The sequence below is a fragment of the Apiospora hydei genome, assembly GCF_038363865.1.
Source record: "Apiospora hydei strain CBS 114990 chromosome Unknown utg000006l_segment0_segment0, whole genome shotgun sequence".
In the NCBI taxonomy this organism is placed as follows: domain Eukaryota; kingdom Fungi; phylum Ascomycota; class Sordariomycetes; order Amphisphaeriales; family Apiosporaceae; genus Apiospora; species Apiospora hydei.
The window spans coordinates 1,226,744-1,249,314 of NW_027117365.1; the positions used below are offsets into that span (position 1 = coordinate 1,226,744).

General features: G+C 53.5%; 5 protein-coding genes across 5 annotated transcripts; 3 read left to right on the top strand and 2 right to left on the bottom strand.

Annotated features, from left to right (window-relative positions):
• Positions 1-3,250, top strand: PG997_007600 (glycosyltransferase family 35 protein; the record flags this gene model as incomplete). Its single annotated transcript, XM_066811915.1, has 8 exons — positions 1-49; positions 137-247; positions 470-790; positions 854-1,119; positions 1,182-1,691; positions 1,749-2,665; positions 2,716-2,788; positions 2,846-3,250. The coding sequence occupies 8 exons, from the start codon at positions 1-3 to the stop codon at positions 3,248-3,250; spliced, it is 2,652 nt and encodes an 883-aa protein (XP_066667257.1).
• A 6,875-nt stretch (positions 3,251-10,125) lies between these two features.
• Positions 10,126-11,517, top strand: PG997_007601 (mitogen-activated protein kinase HOG1; the record flags this gene model as incomplete). The annotated part of the gene is made up of 5 exons (XM_066811916.1): positions 10,126-10,229; positions 10,349-10,522; positions 10,585-10,684; positions 10,750-11,369; positions 11,436-11,517. The coding sequence occupies 5 exons, from the start codon at positions 10,126-10,128 to the stop codon at positions 11,515-11,517; spliced, it is 1,080 nt and encodes a 359-aa protein (XP_066667258.1).
• Positions 11,518-12,921: 1,404 nt separating this feature from the next.
• Positions 12,922-15,308, bottom strand: PG997_007602 (uncharacterized protein; the record flags this gene model as incomplete). The annotated part of the gene is made up of 4 exons (XM_066811917.1): positions 12,922-13,143; positions 13,200-13,481; positions 13,606-15,008; positions 15,068-15,308. 4 exons carry the CDS (start codon positions 15,306-15,308, stop codon positions 12,922-12,924), a joined length of 2,148 nt encoding a protein of 715 aa, XP_066667259.1.
• Positions 15,309-17,103: 1,795 nt separating this feature from the next.
• PG997_007603 (uncharacterized protein) lies at positions 17,104-18,692 on the bottom strand (the record flags this gene model as incomplete). The annotated part of the gene is made up of 2 exons (XM_066811918.1): positions 17,104-17,720; positions 17,786-18,692. 2 exons carry the CDS (start codon positions 18,690-18,692, stop codon positions 17,104-17,106), a joined length of 1,524 nt encoding a protein of 507 aa, XP_066667260.1.
• Positions 18,693-20,016: 1,324 nt separating this feature from the next.
• PG997_007604 (uncharacterized protein) lies at positions 20,017-21,966 on the top strand (the record flags this gene model as incomplete). The annotated part of the gene is made up of 1 exon (XM_066811919.1): positions 20,017-21,966. The coding sequence occupies one exon, from the start codon at positions 20,017-20,019 to the stop codon at positions 21,964-21,966; it is 1,950 nt and encodes a 649-aa protein (XP_066667261.1).
• Positions 21,967-22,571: the final 605 nt, after the last annotated feature.

Sequence of the window (22,571 nt, forward strand, 5' to 3'; positions counted from 1 at the left end):
ATGGCCACCGAGCAGCGCCTGCCCACGCGAGAGCGTCGTCCTTCAATGGGTTAGTGATGCACACATACACCTACTACAACTACGGCGGCTAGCAAGCTCCTCATCAAAATATGTGTTGGCTTACAAACAATCGTAGGAGCGCCCATTGTCGACATCGTCGGATCTGTTGGGCCTGCCGGAATCTCTCGGCCCAAGCACAAGCGTACCTACACTGGATTCGGAGCTGGTGAGGTGAAGAGTGTCGAAGGTAAGTTATTAGCTCGCTTCTATCCCTGCCCGGCACTGCATATACTGGAAGTATACCAGGGCTCCACCTCCGTGCGGTACCCCCCCTGGACACAAGACATGACATTTGTCACCACGTCACGTCGAGCCTGGGACAGCTACTTGCTTATACACACACACACACACACACACACACACCCAACCAATCACAACGCATTTGCTGACAGGCGATGGCTTTGGATAGCTTCCATCCCCGAACCTCAGCGCGAAGCTTGGAAGAAGCACCAAGTCCAGGGCTTCACCGACAAAGATGGGTTCGAGAAAGAGGTGGTTCGTCACGTCGAGACCACGCTCGCCCGTAGTTTGTTTAACTGCGACGAAGGTGCTGCCTACTCGGCCACCAGTCTTGCCTTCCGCGATCGCCTCATTACCGAGTGGAACAGAACACAGCAACGCCAGACCACGGCCGATACCAAACGTGTCTACTACCTGAGTCTCGAGTTCCTCATGGGCCGGGCTTTGGATAACGCTATGTTGAATGTCGGATTGAAGGATGTTGCAAGGGGTATATATAACCCACACAAAGCCGGACTAGTTATAAGCTTATGTGCTGACAGTTGTATTCTAGGTGGGATCGACGAACTTGGTTTCCGGATCGAGGACATCATTGAACAGGAGCATGACGCCGCTTTGGGCAACGGTGGTCTTGGCCGGCTTGCTGCCTGCTTCCTTGACAGTCTCGCATCTTTGAACTACCCTGCTTGGGGATATGGTCTGCGTTACAGATACGGTATCTTCAAGCAGGAGATCATCAACGGCTACCAGGTTGAAGTTCCTGACTATTGGCTTGACTTCAACCCTTGGGAGTTCCCGCGACATGATGTTACTGTCGACGTAAGTTCGATGCCACTCTGACTAACGGTGTCGAAACAGACCATCCTCTAACTACGTCGCAGATCCAATTCTACGGCAATGTCCGCAAGTCACAAGACGATAATGGCAAGACTGTGTGTCATTGGGAAGGCGGCGAAATCGTCACCGCTGTCGCCTACGATATGCCGATCCCAGGCTATGCCACCCCTTCGACCAACAACCTCAGACTTTGGTCCAGCAAGGCTTCCAGTGGCGAATTCGATTTCCAGAAATTCAACAATGGCGATTACGAAAGCTCCGTCGCAGACCAGCAGCGAGCTGAGACCATCAGCGCTGTGCTATACCCTAATGACAACCTCGACCGTGGAAAGGAGCTGCGCCTGAAACAGCAATACTTTTGGGTGGCTGCCTCCTTATACGACATCGTCCGCCGATTCAAGAAGAGCAAGCGTGCTTGGAGGGAGTTCCCTGACCAGGTTGCTATTCAGCTCAACGATACTCATCCCACGCTGGCTGTAGTTGAGCTGCAGCGTATCCTGGTGGATATCGAAGGACTCGAGTGGGACGAGGCGTGGAACATTGTCACGTCGACTGTAAGCTATTTTCCCCGTGACATTCCTGCCTTTATATAGTCGCTGATAACTTTCTAGTTTGGTTACACCAACCACACAGTTCTTCCCGAGGCTCTGGAGAAGTGGCCCGTCGGCTTGATGCAGCACCTCTTACCACGACACTTGCAGATCATCTACGATATCAACTTGTTCTTCCTACAGAGCGTGGAAAAGAAATTCCCCAATGATCGCGATATACTTACGAGTGTCTCGATCATCGAGGAGTCGCAACCCAAGATGGTTCGCATGGCTTACCTCGCCATTGTTGGGTCTCACAAGGTCAACGGTGTCGCCGAGCTCCATTCCGATCTTATCCAGACTACAATCTTCAAGGACTTCGTTAAGATCTTCGGTGCGGACAAGTTCACCAACGTCACAAACGGCATTACGCCCCGTAGATGGCTGCACCAAGCGAACCCTCGCTTGTCGGAGCTGATCGCATCCAAGACTGGTGGCCACGAATTCCTCAAGGACCTGACACAGCTCAACAAGCTTGAGTTGTCGATTGATGACGCGGCGTTCCGCAAGGAGTGGGCTGAGATCAAGTACGCCAACAAAGTGCGTTTGACTAAATACATTAAGAAAACACTAGATGTCACTGTCAACCCGGCATCTCTGTTCGATGTTCAAGTCAAGAGAATTCACGAGTACAAGCGACAGCAGCTCAACATCTTCGGTGTCATCCACCGCTACCTGGCACTCAAGGCCATGAGTCCGGAGGAGAGAAAGAAGCAGTTGCCGCGTGTATCCATTTTCGGCGGAAAGGCAGCCCCCGGCTACTGGATGGCTAAGCAGATCATCCATCTCATCAACAATGTCGGCGCTGTCGTGAACAAAGATCCCGATATCGGTGACCTGCTCAAGGTTATCTATTTGGAAGACTACAATGTCAGCAAGGCCGAGATGATCGTTCCCGCATCGGATCTTAGCGAACACATCTCCACTGCTGGTACCGAGTAAGTCTTCCGGAAGGTTGTTTGATGCTCTTCTTACTAACTGTGACCAGGGCCTCCGGCACTAGTAACATGAAGTTCGTCTTGAACGGCGGTCTGATCATCGGCACCTGTGATGGAGCCAACGTGAGTGATTCTAGTACTTCTCCCTGCATTTTAGTTCCCTACTGACCTAATCATAAGATCGAGATCACCCGCGAGATTGGCCAGGAGAACATCTTCCTCTTCGGTACTCTCTCTGAGGATGTCGAAGACTTGCGCCATGCGCACACCTACGGGTCTCACACCGTCGATGCTGATCTCAACAAGGTGTTTGATGCTATCCAGAGTGGCACCTTCGGCGAACCCAATGACTTCGGTGCCATGGTTGCCGCTGTCCGCGATCACGGTGACTACTACTTGGTCTCGGATGACTTCCAGAGCTACATCGACACACAGAAAATGGTGGACAACGAATACCGCAACCAGGATGAATGGGTCCGCAAGTGCATCCGCAGCGTAGCTCGCATGGGATTCTTCAGCTCGGACCGGTGCATCAACGAGTACGCTGAAGGTATCTGGAATGTCGAGCCACTTGCGCTCAAGTAGTGAGGTGAGCTGTGATCCAGTAGGAGATATAGCCGATGGATGATGCCATGGCCACCTATAATAGAGTAGAACTGGCATGTCTGAGACAGTGGGGGACGGAGGGGCCAACAGACTGGCGTGGTACGTAGTGTTCCTATAATGAGTAAAGAGACATGCCCCTGAACAGATGAAGGCTCTCTGGCGGTTGGGACCTGGGACCTGGGACACTGAGTTTCTCGTCTTAGTAAATATCACTACGTTTCGTGGTAGTGTTGCTTAGCCGTAACATCTTCAGAGATCAGCCGAGTTATTGATGGTGGTTGTGGCATGTGACTCGTGCGTGAGGCAAGTCGGATCCCGCGTAGATGCTGTTTCGTGTCCAAGCCAAGTATCTTATCTATACAACAAATCTCAAAGGGACAAAATTGTCTGTTTCCAGAAAAAGTCGGATGGATCAATGGATATAGCTAGATAATCTCTCAGTAACCCAGTTCAACCTATCACGCCCAAATCCTGTGACATGGGCCCAGGTGTTCTCAGTAGTAGCAGAGCGCCATTACAAGTACGTAGCATACGATAAAGCCATCTCTACATGTAGCAAGTTGTGCGCGCGTAAGGAACCTAGTATAACGGTCCTGCCTATCGAGACGTTTTCATTTTGTAATGGAAGTAAAGTTTTGGTATGTGTTATATCGATATATATTATTACTCGATACGACCTCATATTATACCTGGCGCTCCTGCAAGCCTTCCCCTTGCTCTCAACACGTGACCCACGAAGAATCAGTCCCTCCTTTGCTTCTCGTTGAACTGGCAGGTGGCCTGAATGCGCAGGAGCAAGCTGACGTTCCAAAGGGAAGGCCTTCATCTACAAATAGATAGCTGATGGGGCAGCCGACAACAGCAGCATGCCCACGAGTCCCCTAAAAGGGCACCCTCCACTGCCGCGGCACATTGAACAGCGCCTGGGCTCGCTTTCACGTTGGCTGATGGAGTGTCACATATGCCCATGGAGCCACACTACGGGATCATCCAGTCGTGGCAGGCCATGATGTTCGCTCCGGGGAGGTCACCGAGCCCCTGTCTGGTGCTCGGCAACACCAGAAGCTTCTCGGCCCCAGCTTCTCACCGACTACTGGATCAACCTGAGCACTCCCTGCATCATCTCCGAGGCGTCGTTGAGCGTCGAGTTACCGTAAGGTCCTCCAAGCGCGACCTAATCACCCAGGGGAGTTCTGTATGTAGTCACGGATGCATACGCCGTGTGCATGTTTCTGGGGTGGCCGGCCCAGTGGTGACGACGATCAACGGGCAGTCAGTCTGCCAGGTGCCGATGGCAAGACACCGCCTTCTCCCAGAAACACGAGGGAAATACGCGAAGAAAACAAGCTACTCGTGTCTAATGATCTAGGTTCGCGCGAGTAGCACAAGTGAGTATATTAGTCTGGTAAGGCGATGAAGGAAAACCACACCACGGGGGAAGTTGTTGTTTGACTGATGGGGCTGTATAGAGAACTTGGGGAAAGGATGTGCGCAAAGCGAGCGAGCGAGGCCGTGCTTTCCATTGACCGGCGTTCCATTCGTTCGTTCGCTATCGTCTCGACGACGACGACGATCGTCATCTATACTGCTTCAGAGGGAAGGGCTCATCTGAGCTCTCGTATACGGAATGGATCGCTGGCGTGGCTGTGAGAAATGCGAAGGTGGGGATGACTCGGGGTTGCGCCGGCCAGGCCGAGCGAGATATCTGGTTCTGCAAATCTCGTATGCCTTATCTATGCGACTTACATCCTGACTTGTGTGTGCACATAAGAGCGGTCAAAGCAGCTTTGAACCTTTGCTATAAGTGGTTATAGTGAGTCGTAACTTAGGCCGGGTTGGGTTGGGATCTGCAGCGTCCAAGGCCATATAAGAAAAAGGGAAGAAGATACCCCTGAGTTGCTCGGTCGCGAGAACAAATAAGCACTAAAAGATAGGCACTCTAGGGAGCCGCTACTGATATATATGAACGCCAGTAGTCTTGAGCTCGTTGAAAGGAAAGCGGGTAGTCTTGCTCCACATACTCGTGCCATCCATTATCTCCTGGACGGCGAAAGCGCAGCTTTTCGTACAATTCTTCTCGTGGATGTCGTGCTTCAGCCTCCTGCCCCGCAGCGGCGAATAGTAAGGGGGCATGGAGAGAAGGGAATTGCATCGAGGTCAGCCTGGTCAAGGCTCTAGCGAATCTAGACCACCACGCCATCTATTCCAGCTGTTGCTCGGGGCCTTGGGGGTTTACTGGCAGGAACCCCTCCCCCGGGCCAGGACTTGGTGGGTGATTGCTACGTACGTACGTACCTATTAGCTGAGGATGTGTGTCCCGCACCCCTGAAGACGCAATGAGAGTGCTTTTCTGTATGAAAGGCCTGAAGCCTTGGATAGATAACCTTGCAGTTACCCCATGCGGCATGCAAAGATCGTCAGGGACCAACGGTCACCAACCAGATCTCGAGATCAACGGGAAGAGCTTAATTGCTCCCGCCCACGGGCCAGAAACATGGACCCCTCCGGACGGCTTCTAGTCGTCTGGTTGGTCTGCAGCTGCGCCGGCATGCAACACAACGGCGGCCGTCTCTCCCAACGGATACGCACTCAAGTCCGCGAGAAGAGAAAAACGCGAAGCGTGTGTCATTCTGGTCCCTGGCTGCATGCTATGTTCCCACTTGCCTGGTCATCATCGGACGGTCGCGAGAAGTCGAAGAGGGAAAAAAAAATCATGACTTGTTGTCGTGGTCCTGACAAAGATTGGCGGGGGCATGAGGATCCCCATACGCAAGTGTTTTGGAGAATGACGTCACCGAAGCCAAAGTTTCAAGATTTTGGCCGTGGGACTCTCCGTTGTGAAGTGTAGCTGGGGGGCCCAACCTGGCAACCTGGTCGCCAAGCTAGCGAGTGGCCCAGCCCACCCTGACTGACACTGGCACCACCCCCAGCATCCAGGCCCGTGCAGAAGCTGAAGGCTCGCTCCTTGTCTCATTGTCTGTCATTGTGCCTGACGCCACCGGTTCTGGGCCACGGAAGAGGGGTCCAGCAAAATGCAAGATCAGGTATCTTGTTCGCCAACTCGGCGATTGGTCCGAGTTTTTACAGTAGCAGGATTTCTTAAGCAGCCGCTGCTATCATGCTATCATCCGACCCCCTGCCCCCAGCAGCTTTTTAGGAGCTTTAGCTCCGAGCTGAGCTGATCTTGTATCTTGTATCTTGTATCTGAAGCGGGAGAGACACAAAAACACACAGAGCGCGCCGACGCACACAGCAAGGCGGCAGACTGCACATGTGTTTGGTCAACGTGCAAATGCGCAATGCAATCCACGCAATCTGTGTGTGTCGGCCATCCCCGAACACGCCTACCATTGGGAACGGTGCTCAGGCTCAAGCAAAAGAAGAGTGAGACAGTGCGCATAGAGGTCAGATAGAGGTCAGAAGGAGGGGGCCAAGGATATCTGAACCAAGGGTCATGGGGATTGCGGGCATCGATATTCCAGACAGCCGATAGCGACATTTCGATGCAATCCGCAATGTCGCAACATCGAAGTGCATGGATGTAGTCAGCCGACATTTCCGAAGGGAAACCACGTTGTACAGTAACGGTCCCATCCCATGCAATCGCAGACCGCCCAGCAGCAGGAGGAGGAGGGGTGCCTCTGCCTGGGGTGGTTTAGGGGAAGCCAGCCAGCCCAGAGCTACGCGGGAAATTTCTGTCACAAGTTGAGTGATGGGCAGAATGGGATTTTGGTAGTGCCAATCGGTCGATGAACAGCCGTTTGGTCGATGATCGGATATTACATACAGCAGAGGGTCGCTGCTAGTAGGCACACTTGCTAGGCACACCTCCTAGGCACTGGCACTGCTGGGCACTGCTGGGATGTTTTCCTGCCCTTCTACCCTGGCCTGGTACAAGTTCGACGAGCCGGGCTTATCCCTTCTGAGCCAGATAGATCCCCATTTGGGGTGGACAGGCCCTTCTTGGCGACCCCCAGGTTTTTCCCTTTCTTTCGCATCTCCAAACCAAAACTAGCAGGAGCCAGACAAAACGTAATGACGTCACGCCCTTCGGTACCGTTCTGATTGGGCCGTCTTTTTCGGCGGCAGCATGCTTCTTCTCGACCAGTCAGAAGAAGACCATGCGCCAGCGTCTCTAACCCCGTCGCATCGCCTATTGTGGCCTAGCTGGAGCGCCTGCCGTCTACGGTCTACTTCTCGCCAATGCTGTATTACTGTTTGCGAGGACCGTACGAGTCCAGTCGCATTGTGCCGAAGCACACTCCCCAGGCCAGACCAGACAGGTCAGGACCGTACTCCGTCCCGAACAAGCCTCGCGTGCCGCTTAGCACTCGTACTATGCCTTTCTGCCATCGGCTTTCTCTCATCCCATCCCATGCCGTAGCAGCAGATAGACAGGTGCATGGGGCGTCGCTGGGATCTGTGTCCCGTTCCTCTGTCTGAGCTGCGACTTACGAATGCGCATGGTCGTCCATCCCTTGGTCATTAAACGTGGACCGATAGTCATGCAGTCTGAACCGTACTGTACCGCAGTTCTATACCGTAGCATACGAGTACCCGATATCGTGGGCTGGCTGGCCTGGGCCGATGAGGGATTCCTGTCACAACATATCCATGCCATGAGCGGAAACCTGTTTCTTCGATAGAGAGAGAATTGGTTTTTTTTTTCTTTTTTCTTAAACAATTCCCATCCTTCTTGAATGCCATCGGTCCCCTCTGCAAACCTGACCTGAAAACTTCATAGTTATACGCATCGTGTTTCGTGAACCCAATCCTCTGAAACCCATCTGTACAGCTCCTTTCTGGGAGACTTCCACACTAGAGCCCGCAGCCAACGACGAAGACGACGACGACCAATTCGCCTACGGGAGACCTCAATTGGCGCGATTATCGCCGAGATACAAGCTTTATCTTGCACGACCTTCCGACAAGCCCTGCCGCCTTCTAGATCTCCCATCACTTGCTTCTACGCGGCTTCGAGACGGGCAACGACATAACGATCGACATTTTGAAAGGTGCGGCCGCAGCGCAGATCAGATCTGATACCAATCCAGCATCTCCCTCGCTGTAAGTGTGCTATTTTTGACTACCATCCTCTTCCTCCCAGGTCAAGTATAACCACCCTTCAGACCGCACGGGTCGGAGGGGGGGGGGACTGAGAGAAAAGGCTGTTGCCGCCGACTGTTTCTGTCTTGTGGCGCTGCTCCCAGTCGACAGTTCAGCTCCATCTGCCCCCTACTCTGGGTCCCAGCATGACAACAGATACCCCGCGATTGAGCTGGCCAGCCATCGTGACTGAGGCGGCGGCAGCGCTCCCAGGCAAATGCGGCTGGAAGTCGACGATGGGACAGGACGGAGAAACATATAAGAGAGACACGGCGAGCGTGCACACACACACACACAAACCTCTGCCTCTCCCGACACTACCTTCCTCTATCCGTGTCCCTCGAAGCTAAACCGTTGGTGCTTTGTTCTGTAGGTCACAGGACCAGTCCATCCCGACCCATCCCCCGTCCAGCCTACGGCGCGTTAGACGAGCAATCCGACCAGCCACGAAGCAAAGAAGAAGCGAGGATCCAAAGGGATTGCCAATCTACACAAATCGAATAGTATCGTGCCGGACTGGCACCCATCTTATCGACAGCCAAAAGTAGGTGATGCTGCGAAACCAACGCTACGCTATGTACCTGTAGCCTTGGTGGGGTTCTTCTTCTTCTTCTTCTTCATTTCCAGTGCAGCCCATCACGTTGATTCCCGCCAATCCATTTCCCACCTGACCCGGTCCAATTACAGGCACTGTTGCTTATTATTACCTCGCCGTTATATCATTAGGTACCGCTGCGCTGTTCTGCTCTGCTATTGACCTGCCCGTTGGTTGTATTGAAACTTGCAGGTAGCCTCCGCGCGCGCATATCCACTTCTTATCGCTGCTGCCCTGCATTAATCTCTCTCTGCACGCTCTGTTACGTACGGTACGGTGCCCTGGAAGCCAGCCAGTCAGCCGAGCTACCCTAGAAGCTGCCTACCGTTTCTTACCTGCCGCCCTGTCTGCCTGTGGTTCGTGGCTCGGACAGCTGCCCCCCAAGCGAACTAGCCCGCCTGCTCTTGCGATCGCGATCCCATTTGCAACTGGAGCCCCAGCGACCAGAAAAACCCCCCGACAGGGAACCCGACCGCACCGCTATTCCTGTACGCGCGCCCACGCAACCCACGCACCAGACCAACGCAGAGACGCACACACACTCGCTGCCTCTTGTCTGTCTCGCTGTCCTGTCCTGTCCAGTTTCGGCCCAAGTCCATCCAGTTCGGCCGGCCCAGTCCAGGCCAGCTCAGAAGCCGTGTGTTTGCCAGTCCCATTCTTTTGCCTCTGCTGCTGCTTGCTGCTACTGCCTGCCTTGCCTGCCTGCTGCTTGCTACTACTGCTGCTAGTCCTGCTGCGACTACTTGCTGCTATTACCACCACTCCCGCTACCAAGTGCAAAGAAACTCACTTGTACCCTGTTTTTTATCTCAATTTTTTTTTTTTTTTTTTGAGTGGAAAGAGACTCGTCCACGTCGGCTAAGGGGAAAAAATCCTGTTCTGTGGTTTTCCCTGTTATTTCGCCATCGACTTTACCTTCAACTAACATTACCATATCGCATTTCCTCCATCCGCACCGCCGACTTCCCCCAACGCCTCTTCTCCCCTCTTCTACCCCGCCACCCAAATAACTTCCTCTCATTACCAGCAGACGGCTATTCCCTTGCCTTAATATCGCGAATAGCCTCTACACACCCCATCCTTGCCTCCTGAACGCGAATTGCTCTTTTTTCTCGCTTTGCATTAGCATCGCCCTTACTGCACATCCTTCACAATGGCGGAATTCATACGCGCCCAGATCTTTGGTACCACCTTCGAGATCACCTCGAGGTATTCCGACTTGCAGCCTGTAGGCATGGGTGCCTTTGGTCTTGTCTGGTAAGTCTCGACTGTCCTTTTACTGTCCTGCGTCTTCCTTTCCCCTTCAAATTTGCAGTATCTGGATCATGTTGAGGAGAGAACGCTAATTTGTTCTATTTTTTCTTCCCGCCGTATAGCTCCGCCAAAGATCAACTCACCGGACAAAATGTCGCCGTCAAGAAGATCATGAAGCCCTTCAGCACCCCTGTCCTGGCCAAGCGAACATACCGAGAGTTGAAGCTGCTCAAGCACTTGAGGCACGAGAACGTCATCTCTCTTAGCGACATCTTTATCTCTCCTCTTGAGGATATGTGCGTTCTCCCATGCCCAATGCTTGGCTGCCGCCGCAGGACAAGAACTGATAACCCTTTAGCTACTTCGTCACCGAGCTGCTTGGTACCGATCTTCACCGCCTGCTTACCTCGAGACCGCTGGAGAAGCAATTCATCCAGTACTTTCTATACCAGATCATGGTTCGTGAAGCTGCTTAATACCCATACTCACTACCTATACTGACTGAGGGGTTTTCCTCTTGCAGCGCGGTCTCAAATACGTTCACTCCGCAGGTGTCGTCCACCGTGACTTGAAGCCCAGCAACATCCTCGTCAACGAAAACTGCGATTTGAAGATCTGCGATTTCGGATTGGCCCGTATCCAGGACCCTCAGATGACCGGATATGTCTCCACACGATACTACCGAGCCCCCGAGATCATGCTCACCTGGCAAAAATATGATATCGAGGTGGACATCTGGAGTGCTGGATGCATCTTCGCCGAGATGTTGGAGGGCAAGCCACTTTTCCCTGGAAAGGACCACGTCAACCAGTTCTCCATCATCACGGAACTCCTGGGCACTCCTCCGGATGATGTCATCAACACCATTGCCAGCGAGAACACTCTCAGATTCGTCAAGTCTCTGCCGAAGCGCGAGAGACAACCTCTCAAGAACAAATTCAAGAACGCCGATCCTGCGGCGATTGATCTCCTCGAGCGCATGCTCGTGTTCGACCCTAAGAAGCGAATCACGGCCACTGAAGCTCTGGCCCACGAGTATCTTGCTCCCTACCATGACCCCAGTGACGAGCCCGTTGCCGAGGAGAAGTTCGATTGGAGTTTCAACGACGCAGACTTGCCCGTGGACACGTGGAAGATCATGATGTGAGTATCCAGGTTACCCCCCAAAATATTGGAAACGTTGGTCAACTTACTTATACAAGGCAACAGGTACTCGGAGATTCTTGATTATCATAATGTGGAATCAAACAACCCGCCAGCCGTCGACCCCGAGCAATTCAATGGTCAGTAGACAGGAAGCTGGGGGAGGGTGGAGCCAGCTACCACATATGGTTTGGAATGGCCTTGCGATTGAAGTGTTTTGCGGCGTTCTGAGACTGGTTTCGGGGTTTGGCGGTCTTTTCTTGATTTGTGGTTTATTTCTATGGTGTCGAGATCTTGCTGGGTCTCGCTCAAGCTTTTTCCCGTGGATCGTGGTGTCAATGACCGGTCCTAGTCGAGAAGGTGAACGACAGAAGATGGGCTGCTGGGGAGGGAGGAGTGGCTACGGTAGCGGCTTGATCGTTTCTTGTCGCAGAGCGTAATGAGTGGCAAGTCCGTTCAGGAATATATGCTTGCAATGACAAGAAAAAACTAATGAGCAGGATTTGGGAACTTGCGGCAACCCAATCCGTATATCAAGCTCATCACGAGGAGCTGTCGGGCATGGCTAGCCCAGGGGTCTTTTTGCGGAAGTGGTGACAACTGTCGCCCGCAAAAACTGGCGATATAGCTACCCTGGTAGCTTGTAAGACCCATGACAGCCCAGAGAAAGAAGAAAAATAAATGAAGACACCAGATTCGAACACGGAAGACTACCATGCCCATGAGTTCAGTGATGCTAGATTTATGCCTTTGTTCAAGTATACTCAATGGACTACTGTCCTTGAGGCCTCGGGTCAGCGTAGCAAGTGCAAGGTGACTTGGTGACATTGCTGTAATACTGAGTACGCAAACATCACGACCGCTGCGTCACACTTGAGGAAACATGCTCTAGGAGACATTGTCCAGACTGGGCTGAATAGGTTTTACGCATGTAAGAAATACATTCAGTATGCGTTCCGTTAGTATCGGCGGCATCACTTATGGCAGAAGACAGGAGATAGACACAGAGATCGAGTAGGTAGTCATTATCTACACACTGGACCATGGCTCCCTGTACGTCTCGTTGGCATCATCACCAGTTCTCAACATACATCGAATCCCCAAGAAAGAGCCGGAGCTTGATTGTTTGCTTACTAGTCACTGTTCAAGGTCCTACTACCTTTGAGCCAAACAACGAAAAATTCCTGCCAGGTGTCATGAAGTACCTGGGCTCTGTGTGTGCCCCTATGTCGCTCTACCTCATTTGCTTTCGTGTCGCCTCAAACAGTGGCTAACTAGCTACCTCTCGGCTCAAGGAGACGTTTCCTAAGCCAGTCTGCTATCAGCTCTTTAGCCTTGCCGCTGGCCGGCATTGGTTTCTAGTCCGCTAGGACTCTGCGGAAATATCCGCCATTGGCGAGATCTCTCGTCGGCTGTGCAAGGAGGGCAAATCAGGCCACATGCACTATATTCCTAAGTCCTGCATTGTTTGTCTTTCGTCTTATGGGTTTTCAGATGATTGTCAATTGAGTGTGGGTGTCGATACCCCGGATACATCGGTGCCAGCAAGGGCCTATCTGCGGAAAGCGCCTCCAGGTGGCATACCACGGCCATCAAAGCCTCCATATGGGATCTGCTCGGGAGCCCCTTGGAACCCTGGTGGGAACAGTCCAGGCGGTGGCCCTCCATAGAAGCCGGGCGGTGCGGGCGGGCCACGGAAACCCTCAGGGGGAAAGCACCAGCAATGCCGGGAGGGAAATTCGGCGGGAAGTTGCCAGGCATCGGTCCGTTCCGGCTGCCGGCCAGTCCTGGAGGCGGTATCATTGGGCGGCCACCTGGCCCGCCTGGTACATGTGGGATATGCTGGTTTCCTTGAATCCAGTTGGGGTGTACTTGGTCCAGGCCAGGGGGTACCTGTCGCTGAAGAATCTGGGTTGGCTGCGGGGGCTGCTGCTGTTGCTGCTGATGCCTCCTCTGCTCATGCTCGTGGATTAGCTGAGCTTCGTCAAAAAAGGCGGGCAACCCTTGAGGACGTCCCTGATGCTGCGCTGAGCCGCGATCGCGTGGGTAGTCATCACGGTCAGGCGTCTGCGGGATTTGGGCCGGTCTCGACGGCTGTGGCATCCTTATGTACTGTTCCGGCCGTGTAATTTCTGGCGGATTACGCGCACTCTGCATGAGAGTCATGAGGAACTCTTCTTTGCTGTTGCGGCTTGGCATTTGGTCACGACCCCCTGGTTCGACAAGGAAGGATGACGTTGACCAATAAGTTCATGGAGCATCTGCTGATCAGGTCGCATAGGGGAAGCTGCGGTAGAAGCTGAGGCGCCTGTTGAGGTCTCGGAGCATGGATTTCGTGCGGTTGCTGTGGCGGTAGACCGCGGCCTAAAGAATCCTGGAAGGGACCGGGGGAGGAGACAGAACCCTTGCCTTCATGGGTCTGTTGCGGTGCTGGGAAACCCCCAGACGGCGGGGTGTTGGTGAATGGCTTCTGTTTGTGTAGCTTCTGGATCAATGACTCGAAAGCTGCCTTCTCTTCAACATCGCTGGAGCCTGTGTGCTGATGCTGCTGGTGCGGCGGCTGGCCGCTGCTCGAGGTTGCTCCACTAGCGAAAGCGAGAAGAGGATTCATCATAACGGGGTCAGACGCTGGAGGCCCGGCAGATGGTGTCGGGGGCTCTGTCTGCCGTTCTTGCCCACCCTGGGCCGAGAAGAAGTTCTGAAATCTCGAACCTGTCTTAGGCTTGGCCTGCGCACCGCTGTCCCTGACAGCTTCGAGGTGGTTCACTCGGTCGGTACCGGGAGGAGGGCTTGAGAAGTTGGCGAAGAACTTGTCCGGGCCCATCTCCACGGCTGGTGCCGATTTGATCTTGGACTTTTCGGCTTCAAAAACATTGCCACGGGTATTGTCAAGATTAGAGATAGCAGCGGGCGCGTCGGCTCTGGCAGCACCGCCCTTGCTTGCTTTCATGCTCTCCATGAACTTCTTCAGGTCTGCCTCCGTGTGGCCTTGGGCGCTTTCCTCAGCAGGCTCGTCAAGCCACTCGGGTTCACGCTCCTGGCGATGATCGCGCTCCCATCTTCGTTCATAGTTGCGATCCTTGGGCTTGTCACCCTCATCGCGATCTCTCCAACTTTTGCCCCTGTCGAAGCGCTCACGGGCAGATGGCGGTTCAGCATCCGCGTTGTTGCCTCTGACCCAGGCTGGTTGATCTGTCTTGTTTCTGGGCAGACCATTGCGGCGGGGTTTCTCGCTCTCATCGGCATCCCTGTCTCGACCAGATTCTCCAAAGTTGTTCCGGCGAGGCTTTTTATCCTCGCTTTCGTCCCCATGGCCGTCTCGCAGACGTCGTTCAGGCGCGAGTTTCTCGGGTCGTTCACCCATACGACCATGGAATCGCTCGGCGCCCTCGTGGCCAAAACTCTTGCGCGGCTTCACGGTGCTCCAACCATCACTATCTTGGTCGGCGTTTTCGCGGCGACGGAAGTCTTTTCGACCATCGCGGTCCTTGTTGCTGCGTTCGGGGGCATCTCCCTCGCCATTTCGGCGAAGCTGGGCGAATCGGTCGGCCTTGTCGTTGTCAAATGGCTTAGTACCCCGTAGGAGAGTTGCGGAATTGAACGTTGTCCTTGGCGGACCAAGTACAATGTCGTCAGGGTCTGCAAATCGAGGTTAGCACATACGGTAGGCGTTGGGTTTGGGGAGGCAAAAGACGGACTCGCTGAGTTGCGCGACGCATGCCTATCTACTCCTGGTCGCCTATTGGTGCCGTCCAACAACGAGGTGTCGTTCCTGGTTCTTTCGGTGCCAGTCTTGACACCTCCGGTCGCTTGGGCATTGCGAAAGGTCTCTGGTGGAGGGCCCATCCACTCCTCAGGAGGAGGCAGAGTACTCGGCTTTACACATAGCGGAGACTGCCGCAGATGGAAGAGTATGTCTATTGGATATCGCGTTGCCATGGCATCTGAGAAGCTGGCGGTTGCGAGCTGGGCTGTAGAGAAGGTAGAGGAGGGAAGTATGTGTGAGAAAAGTGCGGTCGACCAAGCGACCGACTCAGCTGCAAGACAGCCGGGAGAGGATAGGGAGGTGATGTAACGTCAGGGCGATGGCAGATGCGTCTTTTCCTGGCTTGGATGGAGCCGACAGGTGTTCGTTGCGCTTTCTCGCTCGGTGTCTTGTTGGGGTTGGTCGGGATGTAAAAGGCAGCAGCTACGGGAGGAAGCAGGCGGGTTGGGATATGTATGTGCGGGGTGTGTCGGTGTGTAGAAGAGATTGACGAGGGAAAGGGTGCGTGAGAGCAGAGTGTGTGCGTGCGTGCGCGCGGTAGATGGGTAGGTAGAGAGGTAGAGAGGTAGCGAGGTAGTGGTAGAGACGTGGTAGAGGGAGGTGTGGTTTCGCTCGCTCCGATCAGACCCCAATCCAGTTCCAAATTGGAGACAAGACAGGTAGGTCAACGGAGGTGAGGAAGGAACCACCGACCGACAGACAGGCCAAGCCAAGCCAATCGGCACAAAAGACCTGCACTTCTTCCAATTCGCTTCGTCTCTGCCTGGGGCTGCCGACTAAAAAGGGTTTCCGTTCAATTGCAGAGTGTATTTGCTTTGTACTTCAATGGTATCCACGACAGAGCTGGGGAGTAAAAAGGGGGCAGTTTCTTGTATTGGTATACGAGGGGCGATTTTGCAGGCAGTGTGTGCGTGTTGTGGTGTGTGTTGAGAGTGAATGCAACGTGGTTCAGAAAATAATCGGCGTGCTTGGTCGGTTCGCTTTGGCTGGGCTCGTTCGTACTTGAGACGACTGACTGACTGGACTGGACTGGACTGGACTGGCAAGACTGGCAAGACTGGGCAGCTGGATCAGGAGCTGGAGCTGGAGCTGGAGCTGGTTGGGTAGCGTTTGTGTTTAGGTACTCTCTGCAGTGGCCATATCAACTTGATCAGCAGCACGTAGGTAGCAGAATAGCATGACACTGCTGCACCCTCCCGACCCGGTACTGGTAGGCAGTAACGGTCCCAGCAGCACTGGAACTGGAACTGGAACTGAGACTGGGACTGGGACTTGGACGAGACTCCGCACTTGGCCAATTCCACCACCAAAACAGCCAGCCTTCGACCGAGTAGTTGCAGACATGCACCCAGAATCATCACATCTTTAAGCGCCTATTCTATCTTAGTAAAAAGGCCATTGATCTATTCACGTGCAATCATAGGCCATTCGAGTATCATGCAAGCGTTGGCAGCAGCATGTCAAATATCGAATTGTATTGTATAGGATGTAGGTCATGTAGCTTTGGGTTAGTTAGGTAGGGTAGAGCTGGCGGTATCCACACTGAGGCGGGAGACAGGGACTCGCTGGCTCACGAGGGGTAAATGGTCAGTGCTCTTGCTCTCTATCACTACGCCTCAGCATATATCGATAGAAAGGTGAAGTCTCCTTTAACCGATTTGCCTCCTTTGCATTATCCATTTTTTTTGACACCCAATGCTGTCTGTACGAGACGAGCATCATATTCGGCAAGGGTGCTCATAAACCCATCAGATAATCGGGACGGTATAATCTCAAATTCTTCTACTTCCGAATGGGGCCCAAAGCCGAAGACTGGTGACAAACAATATTCCGTTTCTAAGCTCGCGAGGGGTATCGTGTGTAAAAGCAACGAACAACTCCTAGAACCTCTCTCGCAATGTCGATTACACATGACCCTGTCAGCCTGTGGTAAAGAACAAATGCATGCCACACTGCCACATCACGACATCAAGCATCAGGATCGCTCTCGGCCTCGTTGGTTCGGACTGTCAAGCCCAAGTCGTCACGCAGCCTCATGAGCATGTCTCGGGCCCAGCAGACTGTGACCATGATGCCAAGCGCATTCCAACCTTCCTGGCAGGCCTCCGCCATGTTCATCTTGAGTGGCGTATGAGTGTTTGCCTCTGGATTGGCCGCGTCTCGGCTGACAATAATCAACCACGAACTCATAATAACGAACCCATATATGACCGGTACCTTGGGGTGGCTCGGCAGGAATTCGAGACCGCGCTCGTCAAACCGTTGGCGCCAACGCTCAGCTAACTTGGTCAATTGCTCTTCAACTTCGACTGGCGATGTTTCGGAGCTGCCAGAAACCTCCATTATCTTGATGTTCGGTAGGAGATCATCTCTGTAGGCACTCAAGTCCCCGTCAGTCCAGGACCACTGAATAGCATCAGTGAGGAGTTTGTGGAGTCGTTTAGACATGTCTTGGTTGATGGTTTTGCGTTTTGCATGCTTCTCTGCGTCGGTCCAGCGCTTGTCCCTAGCGACCTTAGCCTGCTTGGTCCGAAGATCCCGGATACGCGAAGCCACTTCGATGAAGTTGCGGAGATGACGGGCGCCTATTCATCGTCAGTGGGAGAACATCTCGAGCGCAATCATTAATCATGAAACTCTCTCGACGTACCTCGAACTTCGTATCTGTCCTCGTGGGCGTAGATCCGTGGCCTGGCCGCCATGCCCTTGGTCTGATGGTAGAACATACAATCAGAGACGGGAGCGCCGAGGAAATGAACCCTCCAAGTGGAAGGGAGCAACGAAAACTCATCCCGGCCCTTGAGAACCGCATTGAGAACGATCTGCTCACGGCGCCAGTGGTCAAGTGCGTCGTAATCGCTGTCGCTTACTTCAGGGTCAGACTCGGCCTTGTCATCTGTGTCATCTTTGTTGTCCTCTTGGGCTCCTGCCACTGAAACCTCACGAGAGCTTTCCCTAGTACCCTTGCCTTGGAGGCAAAAAGAGTGGCGTGGTTGTTTCTGGCTCCTGATTTGAGTTTCGCCATCTAAGAGATCATGATCATGACCATACTTTCGCTTGTTTACCCCCGTGTGTTCTCCAAGCGGCATGCCGCAATAGATGACGGTTGATTCCCGATCCTCGTCCTTCACAACATGTTCACCGGGAAAGTATGTCTTTCTTTCGTAGACGTCGTAGAGAGCATCGTCAGTTTCAATGGAGGGGCGTACGGCACCTTGAAGGTCTTGTTGGACGTCTTCATCAGGGGGGATTTCCTTTGGAGAGCATGCTGTAGTTGGGGATGCTTCTGTCAAGGGATTGCTCCTCGGTCTGGACTCGATGGACTTGGGTGTCAGTGGCAAAAGCCCCTTTTGAGTGGACGCAGCCCGGTTTCCCCCTTCCTGAAGAGTTGCGCTTGGTGGGCTGGGTTCAGGTGTTGTGGCCGACATACCACGAAAAGTACCACTTTGTCCTTGTTTCACGACTGGAACTGATCCGACGAAGACATGATCCGGCTCCTCCTCCTTGACCTTTGCAGGCTCGCTGTGACGAGCTTCCTTGGGCGGAGTTGTCTGCATTGTGCCTGATTCGTTCTCACAGCTTGGATGACCTCACTCACATAGCCTTGCCAATGCCACTATAGAAGGTGAGCTGGTGAGTGAGATGGCAGTAACGACCCGGTTCCTTGTCCTTGCACGCAAGTCCGGCTAGTGCAGGCTTCCGACAGCAGGGATTCGGCAATGGAGCAGTAAGTCCTGAGTACCTAAGGTAAGGTAGACAACAACGCCGAAAAAAAGAAAACATGCAAATTGTTGCGTTTGCACACACTCAAACCGAGCAGGGTAACATATGACAATGTTAGTGATGGTGTGAGACGGAGTTGTCAATCAAGGTCGGCTTCAGTAGGAAACAGCGTGTAGCTGCAGCCCTCGAGGGAAGCTCCCTCTGGTTTTGGTTGATTGTTCCCGATTGTAGATGTGATGGGATGTGATTGTTGAGATTCAGGTGAGATGAAGCTGGGTGGTTGATTTGCAACTGGCCAAGCCCAGCACAAGCTTCACTGTCGCTTCATCAATCAACCGATATCATGTTAGATGGTTGAAGCTTGGTTGCATTTGGGAGTCTGCTCTGCTCCACTTGGACAGCAGCTTATTTCCTATTTGGACAGCATGGGCAGTTCTGTCTCGTAACTACCTCGTGGCGTATATCCCCCAATTGATCTAGAAATTACGTACATGCATGTATGTACATGTATATAATATCTTCATATCAAGTTAGGTAACCGGTGCAGGTAGTCTTCTGGATACCTACCTTGTTCAAGTTGAGTGATGTGATCTCACTGTCTCAAGTTCAACCGTTGCCACGGTACTTCCAGGATGTACCTCACTCTCATCCGCATCCTCATCCTGCATGCATGCGTCCACTCAAAGAACTTGCAAGAGCAATCGAGAGTTTTGCCCCATTGGGCCTAGTGACGATCTACGGCTTCCCGACCTTGGCCTTGGCCCGTCGCTTGTCGCGACACACGCGCTCAGAGAGAGAGGCCCAGTCCCAGTCCCAGTCCTAGTCCCAATCCCAATCCCAGCTTGTTAAAAGTGCGACGACGTTTCAATGTCGAGATTGCGCATCGCAACCAGACGTGCCCCCTACAACAACATTGCCTGCACTCTCCCACTCGAGAATCCCGACCCTCGCCCCAAATCGCATGTTTTTATCCCTCCACCTCCGCCCTGCTGCAGGTCTCGACTGAACTTCAAATAGCTGCTCCTTTTGGATCAAGTCTGTTTTGTTCTGCCAGCCCAACTACTGCCAATCCTAGTTTTGTCGACGTCACTTGGACTGACAATCCCTTGGGTTTTCGACTGATCGCATCCGCCAGAACATGATCGCAACCACGCAATCATGGCAACCGATTACAACAAATTAAAGGTCGTAGATCTTAGGGCCGAGCTGAAAAGCAGAGGTCTTCCTACAAATGGCCTAAAAGCAGAACTTGTCGCAAGACTGGAAGAGGCAGAGTCCGGCGGCATCGAGAATGACGACGCCGAAGAAGTCCCTGCTACTACCGACGAGCAAGAAGTAGTGCCGCCCGCACAAGATGGAAGCAACGAGTCGAACGAGGCCGTGGTACAGCCAGAGGTAGAGGGCGACACCGTTGTAGAAGATGCCCAAGATAATGCGCCTGCTGCATCAGATCCGTCAGTGCCCAATGGCGACAGCACCGTTGCGGCCGCGGCAGAGGAGCCTGCATCTTCAACGGTCCAAGACACAGAGGCTCTTGCCACACAAGTCGATTCCGTCGCATCGAGTGTCCAGCCGGAGCCATCAGCAGTCCCGTCCCCGTCCGAGGCCTTCCAAGACTCGCAGAAGCGCAGGCGCCGATCTACCACCCCAGCTCCAGATCCTGATGAGGTCGCTCGGAAACGAACGAGACATGAGTCGGGCGAGGAGATCTCAACTGCGACTGTTGGAGAAGACTTATCTGCGGCCAAAGAGGAGGTCACTCCAGAGCCCAAGAAAAATGAGGTTGAAATGGTCGATAGCAATCAGCACGTTGCTGAAGAAGCTGCAGCCGCGAATGCTGCTGATGCGGGGCAACTGCACGACAACAAACTTGAGAACAATCAAGGTGACTCCCAAAACGGAGAACAAGGGGACGTACTGATGCCTGATCACCAGGATCCTGACCAAGATCGGCCTTACGCAAGGTCTGAGCAGCAAAGTGACACCCACATGGAAGACGACCAACCTCAAGTTTCTGCCGCCGAGGTAGAGCGCGACGTCGAGCCTTCAATCCACCCTGCCACTGCCGCTTTATACATCAAGAATTTTATGAGACCTCTTCGACCGCAGCAAGTCCAGGATCACCTCGTTCAATTAGCGACACCTGCCGGTTCGGACTTGGACGATCGCGCCGTCGTCGATTTCTACCTTGACAACATACGCACACACTCACTTGTTCTGTTCAACACGACGTCGGCCGCCTCACGCGTGCGCACTGCACTTCACGGAACTGTCTGGCCCGAAGAGTCTACCCGCAAGCCTCTCTGGGTTGATTATTTCCCTCCCGAAATGTTTGACGAATGGGTCGATGCCGAGACGGCTGGTCGTGGTGGCCGCGGCTCCTTCAACCGCTTCGAGGTCATTTACGACGAAGATCGTGATGGAAACGTGATGGCCCGACTTGAAGAAGGCGGTGCGGCTCCCCCCGCAGCAAAGGCACCTCCTTCCCAAACATCCGAACGCAAGATGTCCATTCCTACTGGTCCCCGTGGCATGTCCGGAATCGAAGGCGCCCCTCTCGGTCCCCGCGGCTTTCAGTCGGGCGGTGGACGAGGACCGCCCATGCAGTCCGGCAGACTCGACAGAATGGATTCCCAGAACACCACACGCGCCTTCCCCACTATTTCATACAATCCGGTACCTGAGGAGGTTGCCGACAGACGTCTTGCAGCCATCGCCGATGCCAAGACCAAGGACTACGATCGCGACTTCGGCAAGGAATACAGACGCTATTTCTTCGAGCGGGGCGATCTCTTGGTGGATCGCGGCCCGGAGATCTTCTTGGGCATCCGACCTCCCCACCGAGAGCGCGAGCGTCGACGCGGCGGCGGCGGTGGTGGTGGACACGATTTTGGCGGAGGTCGGCCGGATGGCGGACGCCGCAGAAGAGGCGGAGGAGGCGGAGGAGGCGGAGGAGGCGGACGCCGCAATAACCGAGATGGCCCCATGCCTATGCCGCACGGTGTTCCTAGAGGAGGAGACCGTTACCGTGGCGCTGCCTCGTCGGGCCCTGCTTTCGATGACAGAGGCGGAGATCGGTATCGAGGAAACGGCTACAGTCGCTACTGAGGGGGCTTGACCGGCCTTCTATGACGAAGAAGAAAAGAATATGCTCATAATGCATAGAGCCATTAGCGCGTTCAGCAATGATGATATGCCAAGAGTACGATGGTCATGAGCTCCAATGGTTCGATCTACCCATCTATGCTCGGGACTCGGGACTGCCGTTGACCTTTTAATCTCCAGCACACTGGTATGATGACCGGGCTCTCTAGCATACTGGCAATCTTCAGCCCTCCTGAAATGTAGAGTAAACACTACTTTAGACAAGACATACACCTAGTGTCAGGCTCGCGCCGAAAAGCACTCAGGCACGCATGTGCAGTGCCAAACACGAATGAATGGCGCATATTTCCTGAAATGGATGGTATCTTTGTGTGTGATTCTGCCGTATCAATCTCATGTCCAACTAATCCTCGTTCTGCCGCGCGCCAGTTACATGTCAATGTGTCGTACTGCCGTGGCTGGATAACTCGTGGTTTCCCCTTTGCCACCATTGTGTCTTCTCAGTCGTTCTCAGTCAACCCATATGTTGTCCATAATCTCGGCCAGATCTGATGGAAGAGATTGCCAGGTCGAGGGCGTTACGGGTCCATCTCTGTACCTCCAAACTT